The following is an 18,555-nucleotide window of genomic DNA, read 5'->3' as shown; positions in this document are numbered from 1 at the left end:
CAAAACCTGCAGATTCAAACTGCTGATACACATGCATTAAGAATTGAGCTTCAACATTTTGTCCAGTCCAGAAGTGGGTAACTCAATAAAAACATTGCTAAATGTTCTCACAAAACTGGTTCACTTACAAATGTAAATGTACAACAGGTCTGTACTTGCACAACCTTTATATAAAGAAAATAAGGTATTTGGCCAGTTTTCCTCTTTCTCTGCCTGCCACTCCACAATTTTCTGCTCATTGAAACAAATAAGCAAAAGACGAGTGGGTTAACAAGTGCAGAAACAGCTGTCCTTTCTGGCATCCAACTTTGAAAATTACCCGATAACTGTTCTTGAAATGATATTATTTGGTAGTCATTCCAATGAAGGTGGTCACTAAGCAATTGACTGGCAAGGGTCACATATAATAACTTTCCACAGGATTTATTATCTTCGCATAAGATATGTCGCCATAATTTTTTATAATTTTAAACTTTCATTCTAACATATATTTTTTGTTAAATGTTGAGAAATATAATTGTGAGGTTTTGCTCTTAAATTATTCCCCCCACCCCAGATCTCTCTAGCACAGTAGATTGAGCGTCTTACTGTCTCTTTTGAGCCAATGGTGAGGCAGCGTGTTGGTCAGTGAGGTAAAAGAGTAAAGCGGCTTCCTATTGGATAGGTGGTGAGCGGGTTAGAAGCCTGGCAAGATGGCGGACAGAGCGGCGGTGGATATCAGCAAATTGAAGGTAAAGGGAGTTTAGTTTAGTATAATCATAAATCATATGTAGGTAATGTGTTCGCGGTCAGACTGGAGATTTTATGATTTAGTGACGGTTACGTGCTTCAGTTTTTCTGTTCTCATTTTCCTCGGGCGACCCACAAAGTGGATTATGTTTTCTCTCCTTTTTGAAGGTGGGGTTGGTTTTTTCCCCCCTGATAGTCTAAAATTCTGCGATCATTTTAGGCGGCATACTTAGATGGGATGTGCTTCGAGTGCCAAATTGAAAGGAAGCAAATAAGTTTCCGTAATGGACGAATCGCTAAATGCACCGCCCATGGAAGTCACGGGCCACATTGAAGTAGGCAACCGTCCCTCTCCACTATGCTATGTTGTTTGGTCTAAGCTAGGTCTCTTTGCTGTGTACTACAGATATTTCAAATGGATTACCATTCCCTGAACGTCAGAGCAAGTGGGCGAAACATTGATGAGGAAAGTTGTCATTTCTTCTGTAAATAGGGGAATCGTATAAGAGATAACTTGTACAAGTCGTTGGTTGATCCACTGCTAAAGTTGGGTTTTGGGTGCTCAGAGTGCACGTTGAAGCGACAATTCTGTAGATTCGCCCTAATATAGAAGTTTGGAAAGTTATAAAGTGGGACTGAGAAATTGGAGCAAATAATTCGAAAGTTTTATTTTAAGTTAACAAGGGGTTCCAGTGTTATGAATCAGGAAAGACTATCCCATGGTTGTAGAGTTGATGGATTGTCAGTTTTAAAATCTGTAGGGAGGAGGGTGCTGGGATTAGATTTGGATTGATAACTGACTGTGGGAAGAAAGTGGGGTTGTAGAAATGGTTTTGGATTGATCCAGCTAAGAACTAGCATAAATGTGACCAGGAATGGTGTGAAACTCGTAAATGCTGATTTTCAAAGATTGTGGGGTATGTTTCTCCAAGGAATGTGGAAAGCTGAAATGCATGTACTGCAAGCAATTGGGAAGTGATGTTGCCCATTTACCTTAAGATTGGAGTACAGGAAACAATAAATCTTGTTCTAATTGTACAAGGTTTTGGAAAAATGTATATGCACTTTTAATTTCCATTTTTAAGGGAGATTACATTTCCATATAGTGGCAATACAGCCAGTGTTCACTGAATCAGTGCTGGGGATGATGGGATTGTCCTGAGAGACTGAGTAATTTGGGCCACTGTTTACTAGAAGAATGAAAGGCAATTTCATTGAAATGTACAAGATCCTGTGTAACACGATAGACACTGAGATAATGTTTCCACTGATTGGAGAACCTAAAATGTGATGGCCCAGTTTCTGGATAAGAGAGTAATAAGTTGGGCCCAGCTGAGGAGAAATTACTTCACTTGAATGATTGAGAGTCCTTGGAATTCTCTACCCTAAAGGGTTTAGAGCAGCCAAGAAAGGGAATTGAATCCAAATATCAACTATTGTATTGAATGAAGCAGGTCACGTGGTCGACTCCAATTTCTCAAATCATTTCTTTACTGAAAATACCCATGGTTCTGACTGTTTTTGTTCTCATTGTGCTTTAGTTGACTGAGTTGAGACAAGAATGTGCTTCAAGGGAGCTGGATACTAAAGGAAACAAGCAAGATCTCATCCAGCGACTGCAGGCTTACCTGGAAGAACATGGTAAAATCATGACTAATGTTTAATCTCAAACAACTTATTTTTAATAAATAAAATTACTATAAGAATTTATGAAGAGCTATGTTGACTTAAACACATCATTAAAATTTGTCTTTTACAAAATATTACATTGAATTCAGGATAATAAATTAGCTGAGTTCTGGATTAAACAATTGTTGAGTCATAACAGGTGTCTTTTGGTGTCGGTGTCAGAGTCATAGACTATACTGCATCGAAACATAGCCTTTGGTCCAATTGACCAGATAGCCTAAACCAATCTAGTCCTATTTGCCAGCACTTGGTCCATATCCTTATAAACCCATCCAGATGCTTTTTAAATGTTGTAATTTACCAGCCTCCACCACTTCTCTGGCAGCTCATTCCATACACACACCACCCTCTGCGTGAAAATGTTGCCCCTTAGGTCCCTTTTAAATCTTTTCCCTCTCACCTTAAACCTATATCCTCTAGTTTTGGACTTCCAACCCTGGGGAAAAAGACCTTGTCTATTTACCCTATCCATGCCCTTCATGATTTGATAAACATTTATAAGGTTTATAAACTTTTATATATGTCTTCAACCTCCCACCCCACAATTGAAAGACCACTGGAATAAGTAGATTTATTTAATCAATGCACGCAACAGCGCACCTATTTTGTTCCAAAAAAAACTTACCTAAGCGGGGAAGCACATTGCACAAGGCGCAACTCGATACACAATACGTTGTTTTTTTTTTTCTTTTGCATAACGTTGAAGGAAAAAGACAGCAATTAATCAGTTAAGTACAGCCTGTTCAGTCTCTATAAGTTGATCAAAGTGCTTGAGTTGCATCCTTATGTTAGTTAGTTCCCACTTTTTTGAGAGTCTTAATTTTTGTGGTTTAGTGTTGATGTAATTTCAACAATAAATACATTAAATTAATATTTAACTGATTTAATTGCTGTCTTTTCATTCAACGATACGCAAAAGGAAAAAAAGACTTATTGTGTATCTAGTTGCACCTTTGTGTAATGTCTTTTTCTCCCCCCCCCCTTCCGTTCACCTTTTGTTTTGGAACAAAATAGGTGCTCTGTTGTGTGCATTGATTAAATAAATCTACTTATTTCATGGAAGTTGTTTACTTCTGTCTATCAAACAAGTGAAATGCAAATTTAGGACTTCATAATAATAATCAGCATCTCAAATTGCCTTTCATTGACATTGAAATTAATTGACTTATTGATGAATACTTTCTAAATAGGAATGTAGGTATTTTCAGTGAATGTGCTAGAACAGGCCTGTACTGTATTCATCTTGTCCTTGTGCTGTGTAAAGCCAGGCATTCCGGTTAGACTGCAATTCCAGTACCCAATCTCAGTTGAAAATTACCACTTATAAAAAGTGAGTGGGAAATATAATTAATATGGATGTAGGTTTGCTCGCTGAGCTGGAAGGTTCATTTTCAGACATTTTGTCACCCGACTAAGTAACATCTTCAGTGTGCCTCTTGGTAAAGCACTGTTGATAATTCCTGCTTTCTGTTTAGATGCTTGGGTTTCTTTTGGGTTGGTGATGTTATTTCCTGTGGTGACATCACTTCCTGTTCGTTTTTCTCAGGGGGTGGTAAATGTGGTCTAACTCGATATGTTTGTTGATAGAGTTCCAGTTGGAATGCCATGCTTCTAGGAATTCTCGTACGTTTCTCTGTTTGGCTTGTCCTAAGATGAATGTGTTGTCCCAGTCTAAGTGGTGTCCTTCATCATCTATATGTAAGGATACGAATGAGAGAGAGTCATGTCGTTTTGTGACTAGTTGATGTTCATGTATTCTGGTGGCTAGTTTTCTGCCTGTTTGTCCAATGTAGTGTTTGTTACAGTCCTTGTACAGTATTTTATAGGGTGACGAAATGTCTGGAAATGAACCTTCCAGCTCAGTGAGCAAACCTACATCCAGAACCTCAATCTGAGCTACAAATCTTCTCAAAACTCGCTAATATAATTAATATTTCCAGGCTTTTTTGGTTTAACCATCAGTTTGCTATATGTGAATTTCTCCTGTGTGTTTTTTAATTTGTTTCCATTAATGTGTACATTTGGGTAAAATGTTAATTCCAGATTATTGTTAGAATTGAGAAAATACATTCACAATTCATGGCTTCCAAAAACTCAGTCTGAGGCATGCTGCTTTTCACTTAAAAGCAAAATACTGCAGATGCTGGAAATCTGAAATAAAATAGAAAATATCAGAAATACTCCAGATCAGGCAGTATCTGTGGAGGGAAAGATGGAGTAGAGAGAAACTATAAATGCATTAACCTATTGTTCTCATTCAGACCTTAACTGATTTTTGCATTTCTTTTAGAGGTAAACCTGAACAATAATCCTAATCAATCATTAAGTAATCTCTCAATCATAAAAGGTCTACTTAAACATTCAAAATACTTATTTGCAGAATAAACTTCCTCTTTAATCAGGAAACGTAACCTGCAGGATCTATGCATAAGTGTAATTGGGTATCATTTGTGTTTTGCTTTTAAAAGGAACCATTGAATGAATATTTGTAGAAGCTTAATTATTTGGTTATAATCTTGAGTTATAAATCATTTTAATCCTCAAAAGGAAAGGACTACCCATTCATTTAGTGGGGATGTTTGTACCTTTTTTTTACTAGTGTTTTATTAGACTTAATCCTAGACTTTGCTTCCTTAGAAGCAACAAGCTAGACAAAGGTTAGAATTAGCCCAACGTTTTGAATGTTGGTGTTTAAATCAAGTCTTGATCTTGGAGTAGTGCAGCAAAAGCTGAAAATACTGGGAGCATTCAAGGTCAGATGACACTTCTATCCAAAGATGCTAGCATTTTGAGTGTGAGGCCCTTTAGGTGCAATTGTCTTCAGTATCTCAGATAAGATAACATTAATCTTGTTCTTGTGTGATCATTGTACTGTGTATGAATGTTGAATTGGGAAAGGATCAGGCTAGGCAGTGATGTCACCCTTTGGTTGAATCCTCCGCCAAGATTAATCATGTTGAGAATGGGCACTTAAGGTGCTGACAGTGGTTACACTCTGAATGGGAGGGAATCTGGTATAGCAGGTGGCTGGTGATAAAACTACACGTGGGCCCAGGAAATCTAATGTCGTCATAGCACATTCTTCGAAAGAATACGATACACTTGCCTAATGTCGTCATATGCTATACTTAAAAGAAATGGAATGTGCGTGTGTGGGAGAGGGGGCTTTTGATGTGAAAAGCACTTTTTCGATCCCTTTGGAGGGGAAGTTTTTATTTTTTGCCTGTCTCGTACTGTATTTTCCTCTACCTTTTGCCGCTGTTCCAGTAATTTACTAAGCAGGGCCTTTATTAGAATAACTGAATCGTCTACAAATGTGTCATTGTTTAAATCCAAGTCCTTGCTCCTGTGTTTGCAGTTTCAAGCTTATCTAGGTTCAGTATCAATCAACTCATTTCTCTTGCAGCTGAGGAAGAAGTGAATGAAGAAGATGTTCTAGCAGAAGATACTGAGGTAGTTTCTTCCCATGTTTCTGGAATTTTCTGACATTATCATTTGAAATTTTTATTGTTTGTCCATGTTAGCTGAGTGAACAGGCAGTAAATTAGTTCTGAGATTCACTCTTTTCTGATCGCTCTTGCAGTGAAGATAAGTAGCTTGATCGTTCTGTAATGCTACATTTAAGTTTCATTTGCTATGCAGTCTGTTTTATTTTCTTGTGTACAAAGTTTGTAATTTTCTTAGTATGTTTTTGAGATGTATGGAATTCAGAGAGACTGAAACAGGATAGATATTGAAAGATTTTCTTCTGGCTGAAGATTCTAGATGTAAGGATTATAGTCTTAGGTCCAAATGACCAACCCCTTAACCTAAGGTGAGGAAGAAAAATGTCCTTGTTCCAAAAGTTGAATACTCAATGTCCCAGTATGCTCAGTCATTGACTATGTTCAAGACTGCATTTGTTATAGAATCCCTACAGTGTGGAAACAGGCCATTCATTGAGTCCTCACTGACCCTCCTAAGAGCATCCCACCCAGACCCATTCCCCTTCCCTATAACCATGAATTTCCCATGGCTGATTCACATACTTTGCAGATCCCTGGACACTCTGGGCAATTTAGTATTGCCAGTGTATCTTACATGCACATTGTTGGGCTGTGGGAGGAAACCCACTCCGACATGGAGCGAATGTGCAAACTCCACACAGACAGCTGCCCTAGACTGGAATCAAACAAGCATCCTTGGTGCTGTGAGGCAGCAGTGACCCACCGTGCTTTTGGGAATCAAATCATATGGAGATTTGGTGATAAGCTATGATCTCGCAAATGACAGAGCAAGCTCAGAGATTTATGGCCTACTCCTATCTGGATCAGTGCCAGAGCGTGGTAGAGAAAACCAAGACCTATGCATTTTAGCAAATTCCTGAGGGTTACATATTTTAAGTTTCCATTCTGTGAAAAGTATAGCTACTGCATTCTTGAGAACATTCATATTTTTTATTGTGTATACAGGAGGAGGAACAACAGCAGCAGAAGGTCGAGCCAGAAGTTCAAAGTCAAACTGTTGCTATCAAAGAACCAGAAGAGTAAATATCAAATGATTCCGGTTTAAATGGTTTTGCACTGTATCTTGCCTTTTATTTCCAGAGAAGTACTATGGTACTGGTAGATAGTCTACAAATACTGTCTTTGTTGTTTCATCCACAAACTAGGAAAAGTTCTACTCTTATTTTAAACAAGGTTCTTAACTTTTGGACTCTGTACCATACATCGCCAATGAAATACCTTTCTGCAAGAGTCTGGTTAAGTGTATTTTTGTCTTGTTAAACGTATCTGTACTTGTGCTGCACCAAAGTGATTAGAATATCTGTGGTATCATGAATAGAACTGCTAACCTGCATCTGGTTTCATCTCTGTTCGGAGATGTTATTACGCATCTCTTGAACAAACGGGACTTGAACCCAGTCTTCCTGATGTACAGGTAGGGATATTGCCACTACAGAATGAGCTCAACCTGGGTTCATCACTGAGTATTTGATGTTTAAAGGTTGAATGATGCGCTTAGTCCATCAATATTCATTAATGTTCTCTTCAGCTGCCCCCCTCCCCCTCCCCACCAAAAAAAAACTCTGAGTTTTGGTCTGAAATGCTGCCTCCCTAGTCAGGGCAAGGTGAACTAAGCTTTACCAGTTATCTTCAAGGTTTCCCACAGTTGAAAACAATTCGTGGGATTGCTTGTTTTCTTGTTTTGTAACAAAAGTAGTCCCTTATGTGATTTGTCAGTCCTCAAGCAGCCTCTTGAAGCTTTGTCAGGCTCCACTTACAATCTAGTGTGGATTTCTAAACTTGGCCTTTTAAGTGAGAGTCAGTGCTGTATTCCTAGATCCCTGCTAAATATAATTTTTGAGCTTCGTGCAAGTGTGTATTTTGGTTTCTTAATCAAAATTCATAGAATCATACAGAAGAAGCCCATCGAGTCTACATTGCCAAAAAATACATAACTATCTACGCTGGTCTCATTTTCCCACACTTGAATATCATGACACTTCACAGGGTTTACATCCACATTCTTTAAGGTTGTGAGGTTCCCTGCCCCGACTGCCCTCCCTGGCAGTGCATTCCAGGTTTCCACCACCCTCTAGCTGAAAAAAAAGTGTTTCCTCAAATCTCTAAACTTTCTGCCTTTTGCCTTAAAAATGTGCCTCTTTGTTCTTGACTAAGGGGAGCAGCTGCTTTCTATCCACCCTATCCATGCTTCTCATGATCTTATACACTTCAATCAGGTCCCCTCTCAACCATCTCTGCTCCAAGAAAACAATCTGAGCTTATCCAGAATCTCTTAGCTGAAATATTCCATCCTGGACAGCATCCTGATGAGTCTCCTTTACACCCTTCTTTAGTGCAGTCGTGTCCTTCCTATAATGTGGTGACCAAAATGGTACATATAATCTATGTAATCACATTTTATAATCAGTGCCTCGACCGATACAGGCACTTGTCCTGTATGCTGCCTTAACTAACCTGTTAACTTGTCATGCCTCCTTCATGGATCTGTCGCCAAGCCCCCAAAGATCCATCTGTTCCTCTAAGCTTCCTAGTGTCCTGCCTTTCTTTGAGTGCTCTATTGTCTTGTTATTTCTTCCAAAGTGGATCACCTTAGATTTATCGAGGTAAAGTAACACTTACCACTTATCTGTTCTTCTGACCAATCCATCAATATCCTTGTGTAGCCTAAGACCAATTTTTTGATGGTAAACTGTTTAAGCTGAGTTTGAGATCTTCACCTCAATCCATCGTACATTCTGAAAGTATTTCTTTTTCAGAGTTACAGCAAAGAAGTTGGTTAAAATAGTGGCACCAATGACAGAGAGTGAGGTGAGTATCGGCCAGTTTTTGCAAGATTACTCATCTCATGTTTTATGCCAATGATCATTTTTATAAACAAACTTTAAAGTAAGTTATCTGCTGATGTTCTTTCGATACTTGACTGCAGCTGAAGTTTAACATCTGTTAAAGGTGATTTAAATTTTTAGGTAGTGAGTTGACATGCAGAATTCTCGACAAGTTTGGTGTTCTGCAATGGGTAAAAATCACTAAATGTATGATGTAACTAACCCTAATATCTCTTGCACTATAATGCATTTTGCCTTTTGTTTTGGTCTTCTCCCTTTTTGGCAGTAGATCATGCAACTCTGATAATTTAAGGTGGTTGATGCTGATGAGCATACCAACTATAAGCTGCAGGGACTGTTAATATGACTTACCAGTTATATGTGATGGCTAATATAACAATCTGGGTTGTTTTAAGTGGTCATGGATCTCTGGCCTCGCTGCATATATGTAATAACTGGTCAGCATAACTTCACTTGTGTCTTTTAACACGTACTGTACCTGGGTCCCTGCCTGCCCTATTGAATTATGTGACACGTGTGAAATCCATCCTATTAAATTGTTTTGTTGATAAGTTATTAGAGCTGCAATAGAAGGCATAGACACTGGCTGTGGTATATGAAAAAGATAAAATCTGCCTGTTAGTGTGATTGTCAGCAATAGACAGTTGGAATGGTAAAAGCCTGGCACCAGCAATGGTAGATTGTCAGCGCTCAAGGTGAGCTGCCAGCAGTGGCAGACCCTGTGTTAAGAGCTGACCTCCAATGGCAACAGTGTGTCAAAATGCTAAAAAAAACTGGGAACCATTGGATTGTCGCAGTGTTAAAAGCTGGTTTACAGCTATAAGCTGTCGTAGCACTAAAGGCTGTTCTGCAGCAGCAGTGGGCTATCCTAGCGCTAAAGGCTGTGGTGCAGTGGGAGGGTAGTCTCCCGGCACTAAAGGCTGCGGCGTGGCGGTGGAGGACTGTTCTGGCGCTAAAGGCTGCGGCGTGGCGGTTGAGGACTGTCCTGGCGCTAAAGGCTGTGGCGCGGCGGTGGAGGACTGTCCTGGCGCTAAAGGCTGCGGCGTGGCGGCGCTAAAAGCTGTGTTGCATTGATGGGCCGAAGCACTCTTAAATGCTGTGCAGCAATGGTGGGCTGTGGCGCTTTTAAAGGCTGAGCTGCTGCAGTGACGGAAGGCTGTCAACCTGAGAATTCCTGATAAGATATTGCCTGGCTTGTCTATCAGTGTTTGGTTAGTTCTCCTTTTTCCAGTTAACTATGTACAAGTAAGCCAAATTTATTTTTAAAGTATGTTGGTTTGTGATATGTAAAATAACGCAGATGAATTTGTATAGCTATTCTGGGCTTTTTAAAATAGTGGCTGTCTTGGGTTTCCACCAGTAACTCTTGTTGCTGAACATAAAATTGAAGTAAAGAATACTGAGTTGGTGATCCTGGTTTGGGTGTTAACTCTGAATATTCAATTGCTAGTCACTCCTGTAAATACAGCAGTCTTGAGTGGGTGGTTGGACCTGTACTGTTCAGAAATTAATTATAAGATTGCATAACTCAAGGATTTAAAAGTAGAGATCCTTGTGTTCTGAGTAGGAATTTGTCTTTCAGCTGGGTGCCATTAAATCATTTGAATACAGGCTGGGTTACTATTTGAAGAGACTACACCTGCTACGAAGTTAAATTTTTAAAATTTGCAGCAAATAAACTCAGTGCAACAGTTTGAATTAAGCATGCCTTGATAATATCTGTACAACATACCTCTAGGAGTCGAGAGTGTGGTGCTGGAAGAGCACAGCAGGCTGAGCAGCATCCAAGGAGCAAGCAAATCAACTTTTCGGGCATAAGCCCTTCATCCTGATGAAGGGCTTACGCCCGAAACGTTGAGTCTTCTGTTCATTAGATGCTGCCTGACCTGCTGTGCTTTTCCAGCACCACATACTCAACTCTGATCTGCAGTCCTCACTTTCTCCTAGCATACCTCCTAGGAATAAAGTTATCAAGCTATGCTATGCAATTAGGTTGTCTTGATTGGGGAGCAAAGCATTTAACTACCCTCTTGTACCCTAACCTTTTGAATTGATCAAAAGTTTGCTCTCAGTTCTTGGAATACAACTATTGGTGAGTGCCCAGTTTATTCTATTCCCCAGCTGAACAATCTGAACTAGTAACTTATGTGTGAGGTGTTAATCGGTTATTGAAATGTGCTAATATGCTGTGTATTTTGGGGTGCAACGTTTACAGCTTGACCTATTAATATTCTATCTATCCATTGTCATGTGCAGAAGAACCTTGATTCTCCAAAGGACACGAACGGGGAGTATTTCGTTGGGTTAATCGAATGTGAGATAACATAGTTAGCCAAGCATCGGGATCTTGCGATCTTGTTCAGATAATCTGCAATTCGGTTAACTGCCAGATAATCGAGGTTCCTCTGTAATTGTTTTAAATTTGTCTGAATACATTTTGCATTAAAAGAAATAAATGTAACTCCTCCTTGACAGCCTTGTGGCTCCAGTTACAGCAAATGGACTGCAGCAGTTTGAGAAGGCAGCTTGTCCCCACCTTCATGAGGGCACTGGGAATAAGGAGTAAATACTGGACTAACCAGTGATGCCCACATCCCATGAACGGAAAAAAGAACTGTAGGAGAAAATTAAACATTTGGTCCAAAAATGTGGCTAGTGTATAGATGCATACTGGGGGTATGCATCTATAAACAGGCTGTGAACTGATTGACTTTTTGAATGATCAAACACTGAAGAACAAGGCAAGCAATTGAATGAAAGTACTGTTTTGCTTGTTTTCCTAATTTTTAATTCGAGAGAAAAGTGTGTTTTAAGAAGATTTATGCATTGTCCAAACGATTGGAATGCATCAAGAATGATAAAATGCAAGTTGTATGAGAAAGAAACATCTAGCACATCACACCCATGCCCTTTGGTAAAGCTACTCAATTAATCCCATTGCCCTTTATTTAATCTCCAAGTATTTACCTAGTTCTCTTGACTCTGACTGGAGGTCTTGTGACACAATGGATAATACCTCTCCCTCTCAACTCGAAGCTCTGTGTTTGAATCCCACTCCAGGGCTTGATGGCCCAGGAGCCTGTGTTCAAAACGTAGCTCAAGTGGTTGGTTACCAGCTTATAAATCCATCAGTAAACCTATAGCAGGTGGTAAGAATGGCAGAATCTTTTGGTCAGTCATGCTTGATATGATGTGGCACCTTCAAGCTTCTGGCAAGATGCTAATGACCTATTCTAGGCATACACATCTTTATCAGACATGGGGAAAACCTCGAAGACATGAATGTGACTATTGAATCTTACTGTAACCCTTAAAGAGAGTTCAATCCAAATCATCACAGCTCGTTTTTATTTTCATGTCACCTTTTGGTTCTCAAGCCAATCAGCTTAAACCTGCGTAACCACCTTCTCTGTCTCTGAACCATCCATGGTTTTGAACACCTGTTCTCTCTCAACCTTCTTTCTTTCGTGCGGGGCCCCAGCGTACCAGAAGTTGCTCATGCCTGATTTCATTCTAGTAAATCTCTTCTAAGTCACTTCAAGGCCTTGATGTACTGAATTATGTGTGGTGGCCTGATTTGAAAATTGCTCCACCTGAGACCTGACCCAGTTGTGTACATGTTTAGCATTGCTTTGTTTGCTTTTGTACTCTACATTTGTTTCTAAAAAAGCTATATGAATTTTTTTGTTTTAATAACTGTCGTCTTGGCTTGTCCTGTTACCATTGCAGATTTGTGTATTAATGTCCCCGGGGTCTCTTTCAACATTTCTGAAAACTGATTCATTCATTACCTTATTTTTCACATCAAAATTGGTATTTTTATAGCTGATTAAAAACAGTTCTGATAAATTTTTATTTTTACCATGGTCTTGATATTGCTTATTATACTTTTTTGCATTTTGTAGCATACATATATTTCGAAATGATGTCCTGTGTATCCAAGTTTAGGTTGTTCAATATGAAATCAGTAGTCTGAATACCAATCTCAGGAGAGCATCACTGTGTTTCCCTCCAGTATGAAAAATGATCGTTCACCACTGCTCTTTTATTATCTTGTCCTGTATACAATTTTATATTCCACAGATGCAATGAAACCTGAATCCAAGACTAGAGAAATATTTCAGTTTTTTAAATGTTGAAATATGTGAATTGTACAAACGGTAACTTGGTATTCTAAACTTTTTGAAAACATTTGAGTTAATATTGGGGATGGTGTAAAGTGGTGTTGGTATCAGTTATTCCACTAGGTACTCCCATATTTATCAATTAACTCAAAACATTAAAATAAATATCACATTGAAATCATTTGATGAAAATGAAAAAGCATTTGGCTAAATCACTAGGTTTTAAGGAATATGAAATGTTATGTATTGAGCTCAGTCAGTTTGAGAAGTACAGAAACAGGCATGTAGTTATGTTTTATTGATCATAAATAAAAAGCTTGGGAAAAGTTGTTTAACACTCTTTGAAGGTACATGTAGTAGAGTCAGAGCCACACAGCATGGAAACAGACTCTTCGGTCCAACCAGTCCATGCCAACCATATTCCCAAACCGAACTACCTCCTCCTGCCTGCGCTTAGCCCATATCCCTCTAAACCTTTCCTATTCATGTGCCTGTCCAAATGTCTTTTAAACATTGTAAATGTACCTACATCCACCACTTCTGGAAGTTTCTTGCATATACGAACCACTTTTTTTTTTAAAAAAACTGCCTCTTTATATTCTTTTTAAATCTCTCACCCTAAAAAATATGCCCATAGTTATGTGAAGTGTGATTTCATAAAACCTTTTTTTAGCTTTGTGAATGAATATGGGTCTAAATAAGCTGAATCTCAACTCTTGTAAACCTATCAGGAGTGCTTTAAGTACTGTAAGGTTTTGAGAATGCATCCAATGTCATGCATGTTATCCTGCAATGGCCAGTTATACTTCAGTGTTATTAATGGACATAGTAAACAGACCATTTTGCAGAATTTGGTTAAAATGACTATAGTATTCTCAGAAACATAGCATCCCAACAGTGCAGTAGCAGACCATTGGGCCTGTCCACATCAACCCTCTGAAGAGCATCCCACCCAGATCCACCCCTCCTGAAATCCTTGGCTAATCCACCTAGCCTGCTCATGACTGGACACTGCGGGTAATTTAGCATGGCCAATCCACAGGAAACTGAAGCACTGAGAGGAAACCCCCACAGACGTGGCATTGTGAGGTAGCAGTGCTAACTACCATGCCACCCTTATGCAATGGAAAGATAAGATGTGGCTTTGTGCTCAGTGTTGAGGTGCTTGTACATTGTCAATCAAGCATATTTTAAATGCTGTGTAAAGCTTACTATGCAGTTAGCTCAGTCATCTTTTACTTCTGAGGCGCTCACCTTTGTGGGTTTTACAAGTTTTAGAACATAGAGCAATAAAGCGCAGAACGGGCCCTTCGGCCCTCTGTTGCGCCGACCTGTGAACTAATCTAAGGTCATCACCCTACACTATCCCATCATCATCCATGTGCTTATCCAAGGATTGTTTAAATCTCCCTAATGTGGCTGAGTTAACTACATTGGCAGGCAAGGTATTCCATGCCCTTACCACTTGAGTAAAGAGCCTGCCTGTGACATCTGTCTTAAATCTATCACCCCTCAATTTGTAGCTATGCCCTCTCATACAAGCTGACATTATCATCTTGGGAGGAAGGGTAGACAGTGAAAGTCTATCTAATCCTCTGATCATCTTTGTCTCTGTCAAATCCCCTCTTAGCCTTATTCTTTCCAATGACAACAGACCCAAGTGTCTCCGCCTTTCCTCATAAGACTTTCCCTCCAGACCAGGCAACATCCTGGTAAATCTCCTCTGCACTTTTTCCAATGCTTCCACATCCTTCCTGTAATGGGGCAACTAGAACTGTACACAATATTCCAAGGGTGGCTGCACCAGTGTTTTGTATAGTTGCAGCATGACATTATGGCTCCAGAACTCAATCCCTGTACCAATAAAACCTAACATGCTGTATGCTGCCTTAACAGCACTATCAACATGGGTGGCAACTTTCAGGGATCTATGTACATGGACATCCACACTACCAAGAATCCTTCCATTGACCCAGTATTCTGCCTTCCTGTTATTCTTCCCAAAGTGAATCACCTCACATTTATCTGCGTTGAACTCCATTTGCCACCTCTCAGCCCAATTCTGCAGTTTATCCAAGTCCCCCTGCAACTTGCAACGCTCTTCCATACTGTCCGCCAGTCCACCGACTTTTGTGTCATCTGCAAACTTACTAGCCCATCCACTTATGCCTGCGTCTAAGTCATTTATAAAAATGACAAACAGCAGTGGTCCCAAAACAGATACTTGTGGCACACCACTAGTAACCAGACTGCAGGCTGAATATTTTCCATCAACCACCACTCGCTGCCTTCTTAGAGAGAGCCAGTTTCTAATCCAAACTGCTAAATCACTCTCAATCCCATGCCTCTATTTTCTCCAACAGCCTACCATGTGGAACCTTATCAAATGCCTTACTGAAGTCCATGTACACCACATCAACTGCCCTGCCCTCGTCCACATGTTTGGTTACCTTCTCAAAGAGCTTAATGAGGTTTGTGAGCCATGACCTGCCCTTGACAAAACCATGTTGACTATCTGCAATCAAATTGTTGCTTGCGAGATGATTATAAATCCTATCTGTCATAATCCTTTCCAAAACCTTTCCTCCAACAGACATAAGGCTCACTGGTCTATTTCGTAAACTAACACTTTACTAACAATTGATCCTGTTGAAAATATGTGGAAAATTGGCATCAAATGCCCAGCATAGTTCCACTCTCTTTTAAACCACAGCAACATAAAAATGCTTTTAGCTATTGTTGTAGGGGTGGTACAGTACAGAATGAAGTACAAGTATTTAGATATGATCTATATGTACTTCAGTAAGGCATTCGACAAGGTTCCCCATGGGAGACTGATTAGCAAGGTTAGATCTCATGGAATACAGGGAGAACTAGCCATTTGGATACAGAACTGGCTCAAAGGTAGAAGACAGAGGGTGGTCGTGGAGGGTTGTTTTTCAGACTGGAGGCCTGTGACCAGTGGAGTGCCACAAGGATCGGTGCTGGGTCCTCTACTTTTTGTCATTTACATAAATGATTTGGATGCGCACATAAGAGGTACAGTTAGTAAGTTTGCAGATGACACCAAAATTGGAGGTGTAGTGAACAGCGAAGAAGGTTACCTCAGATTACTACAGGATCTGGACCAGATGGGCCAATGGGCTGAGAAGTGGTAGATGGAGTTTAATTCAGATAAATGCGAGGTGCTGCATTTTGGAAAAGCAAATCTCAGCAGGACTTGTACACTTAATGGTACGGTCCTAGGAGGGGTTGCTGAACAGAGACCTTGGAGTGCAGGTTCATAGCTCCTTGAAAGTGGAGTCGCAGGTAGATAGGTTAGTGAAGAAGGCGTTTGATATGCTTTCCTTTATTGGTCAGACTATTGAGTACAGGGGTTGGGAGGTCATGTTGCTGCTGTACAGGACATTGGTTAGGCCACTGTTGGAATATTATGTGCAATTCTGGTCTCCTTCCTATCGGAAAGATGTTGTGAAAGTTGAAAGTGTTCAGAAAAGATTTACAAGGATGTTGCCAGGGTTGGAGGATCTGAGGTACAGGGAGAGGCTGAACCTCCCTGGAGTGTCGGAGGTTGAGGGTGACCTTATAGAGGTTTACAAAATTATGAGGGGCATGGAAAGGGTAAATAGATAAAGTCTTTTCCCTGGGATCGAGGAGTCCACAACTAGAGGGCGTAGGTTTAGGGTGAGAGGGGAAAGATATAAAAGAGACCTAAGGGGCAACTTTTTCAAGCAGAAGGTGGTATGTGTATGGAATGAGCTGCCAGAAGATGTGGTGGGAGGCTGGTACAATTGCAACATTTAAGAGGCATTTGGATGGGTATATGAATAGGAAGGGTTTGGAGGGATATGGGCCGGGTGCTGGCAGGTAGGACTAGATTGGGCTGGGATATCTGGTCGGCATGGACGGGTTGGACCGAAGGGTCTGTTTCCATGCTGTACATGTCTATGACTCTCTTTGCCTGCGTTGAGAAAGGAAGATGAGTCTGTGACTGGTGTTCTCCAGGCGAAATTGGAAGAAGCTTGCTGATAACTCTTGGTCAGCTGATGTTGAATGGTGCAGAAGGCTATGGAGAAGAGAAAAAGTTTTCAAAATGGAGATGAATGAGAAGAAAAAAAAGACTTGAAGTTTGAACACTGATAGCCATTGACCACCTTAACCTAATCCTTTTCTTCTGAATTTGTTTGGAATTAAATTATCACAGAATTAAATTATAACAAAAAAAAAATTCTACTTGCCTTTTATCCCACCTTGTGAGGTTAATGGCTCTTATTGTGGTACCTCATGGCACTTTGGGTATCATGTTTTGCTTAAGTTTTTTAACTCCGTATAGGATAGTGTGGTCAAGACAAAGATGGAGATGTACCTTGCACTGTCATGTGCACTGACTGCCTGATCACTTCTTAACAATTGAGAGATTTAGTAAAACAGCATGTTGAATTTGATATCACTTCACTTTTGTTTTCCTCTTTACAGAGGCTAAAGAAAAGAGCAGAACGGTTCAATGTACCAGGGACAGCAGAGAGTAAGAAAGCTGCTCGTGCTGCACGGTAAGTTATTGCACAAACCGGCTTGGATATGGTACTTTACCTAAACTTGCTGTCAAACTTTAAATTTAACCTTTATGCAACATGAATTTCATTTGTGGGGTGATACATTTTTCTGCAAAATAGAGTTGAACTGTCATGCTGTGCATATTGATACAAATATATAGTATAGTGATCATGATGTTGGGAGCTATTATATAGAACTTAAAAGATAGAAACAGGTCAGTTTGCTTAACCAGTCTTTAGTTTTGGTCTTCACCTGAATAATAAACCTAAATCAAGTACATGTAATGCTCCTGTGTTCCTTTAACACCCTATCCTTCAAACAGCTGTCAGTGATTTCTAAATGCTAACATGGTGATCTTCCACTTTATTATCCAACAAATAATTAAGTTTGGTAAATTACTTTTTCTTTTAAAGGAAAACACAGGTAGATAATTACGTTACTGTAACAGTTCACTTGTATTCTTGATTCCAATTTGAGTATTATCCTTGGAAGGACTGCACTATAAGTTTACCAGAACAATACATGGACATTTTGTGTAAACTCTTGTGGTCCTTGAAATGTAGAAGACTATGGGTCAATTTGATTGAACTGTTCAAAATGTTAAGAGCAGATAGCAAAACAAAAATCCAATTTCTACTGATTTGGAAAGTCTAGGACTATGGGTATGGTCTTAAAACTTGGAATTAATCTTCAGGGGTGAAATGTGGAATCACTTCTTCATGAAGTGGTAGAAGGTTGACATTTTTTTGCAAACAGAAATTGATGCAAGATCAATTAATTTGAAGTCTGAGATGTTTGTTCCGTATTCCTAATATTTTTTTGTCAGTAACAAAGACTGGGTTTGGTCACAGGTTAACCATGGTAAAATAGGCTTGAGAGGCTAAACTGTCACCTTGTCTTATATCGGAGAGGTGCAAATCAGCTCCTGAATGTGTTCCAGTAGTTGCTGGAGGTTTTAGATACTGATATTTTGATGCAAACTTGATCTGTCTCAACTGAGGGGGAAGAAAGTTGCAGAGAAGAGGAAGTAAACCGTTTCCCCAGTTTAGGTGTGGATGAACTGCAGTTAAGTGTTCAGTGCTCTCTTTTTTCTGGTGCACATTGTAA

General features: G+C 39.8%; 1 protein-coding gene across 2 annotated transcripts in view; it reads left to right on the top strand.

Moving 5' to 3' along the window:
* Window positions 1-579: 579 nt before the first annotated feature.
* LOC122543217 (SAP domain containing ribonucleoprotein) overlaps window positions 580-18,555 on the top strand; it is a 33,977-nt gene continuing 16,001 nt past the window's right edge. The window contains exons 1-6 of one of the 2 annotated variants that reach the window (XM_043681693.1): window positions 580-731; window positions 2,271-2,370; window positions 5,825-5,871; window positions 6,870-6,943; window positions 8,681-8,732; window positions 17,371-17,444. In XM_043681693.1, coding sequence (XP_043537628.1) covers window positions 693-731; window positions 2,271-2,370; window positions 5,825-5,871; window positions 6,870-6,943; window positions 8,681-8,732; window positions 17,371-17,444 — 386 coding nt within the window. In that variant the 5' untranslated portion in view covers window positions 580-692. The remainder of the gene's footprint in view (window positions 732-2,270; window positions 2,371-5,824; window positions 5,872-6,869; window positions 6,944-8,680; window positions 8,733-17,370; window positions 17,445-18,555) is intronic. The other variant, XM_043681692.1, reaches the window with a different exon arrangement.

Source organism: Chiloscyllium plagiosum, chromosome 42, assembly GCF_004010195.1.
Source record: "Chiloscyllium plagiosum isolate BGI_BamShark_2017 chromosome 42, ASM401019v2, whole genome shotgun sequence".
Lineage (NCBI taxonomy): Eukaryota > Metazoa > Chordata > Chondrichthyes > Orectolobiformes > Hemiscylliidae > Chiloscyllium > Chiloscyllium plagiosum.
This window is presented reverse-complemented; position numbering and strand designations above follow the sequence as displayed.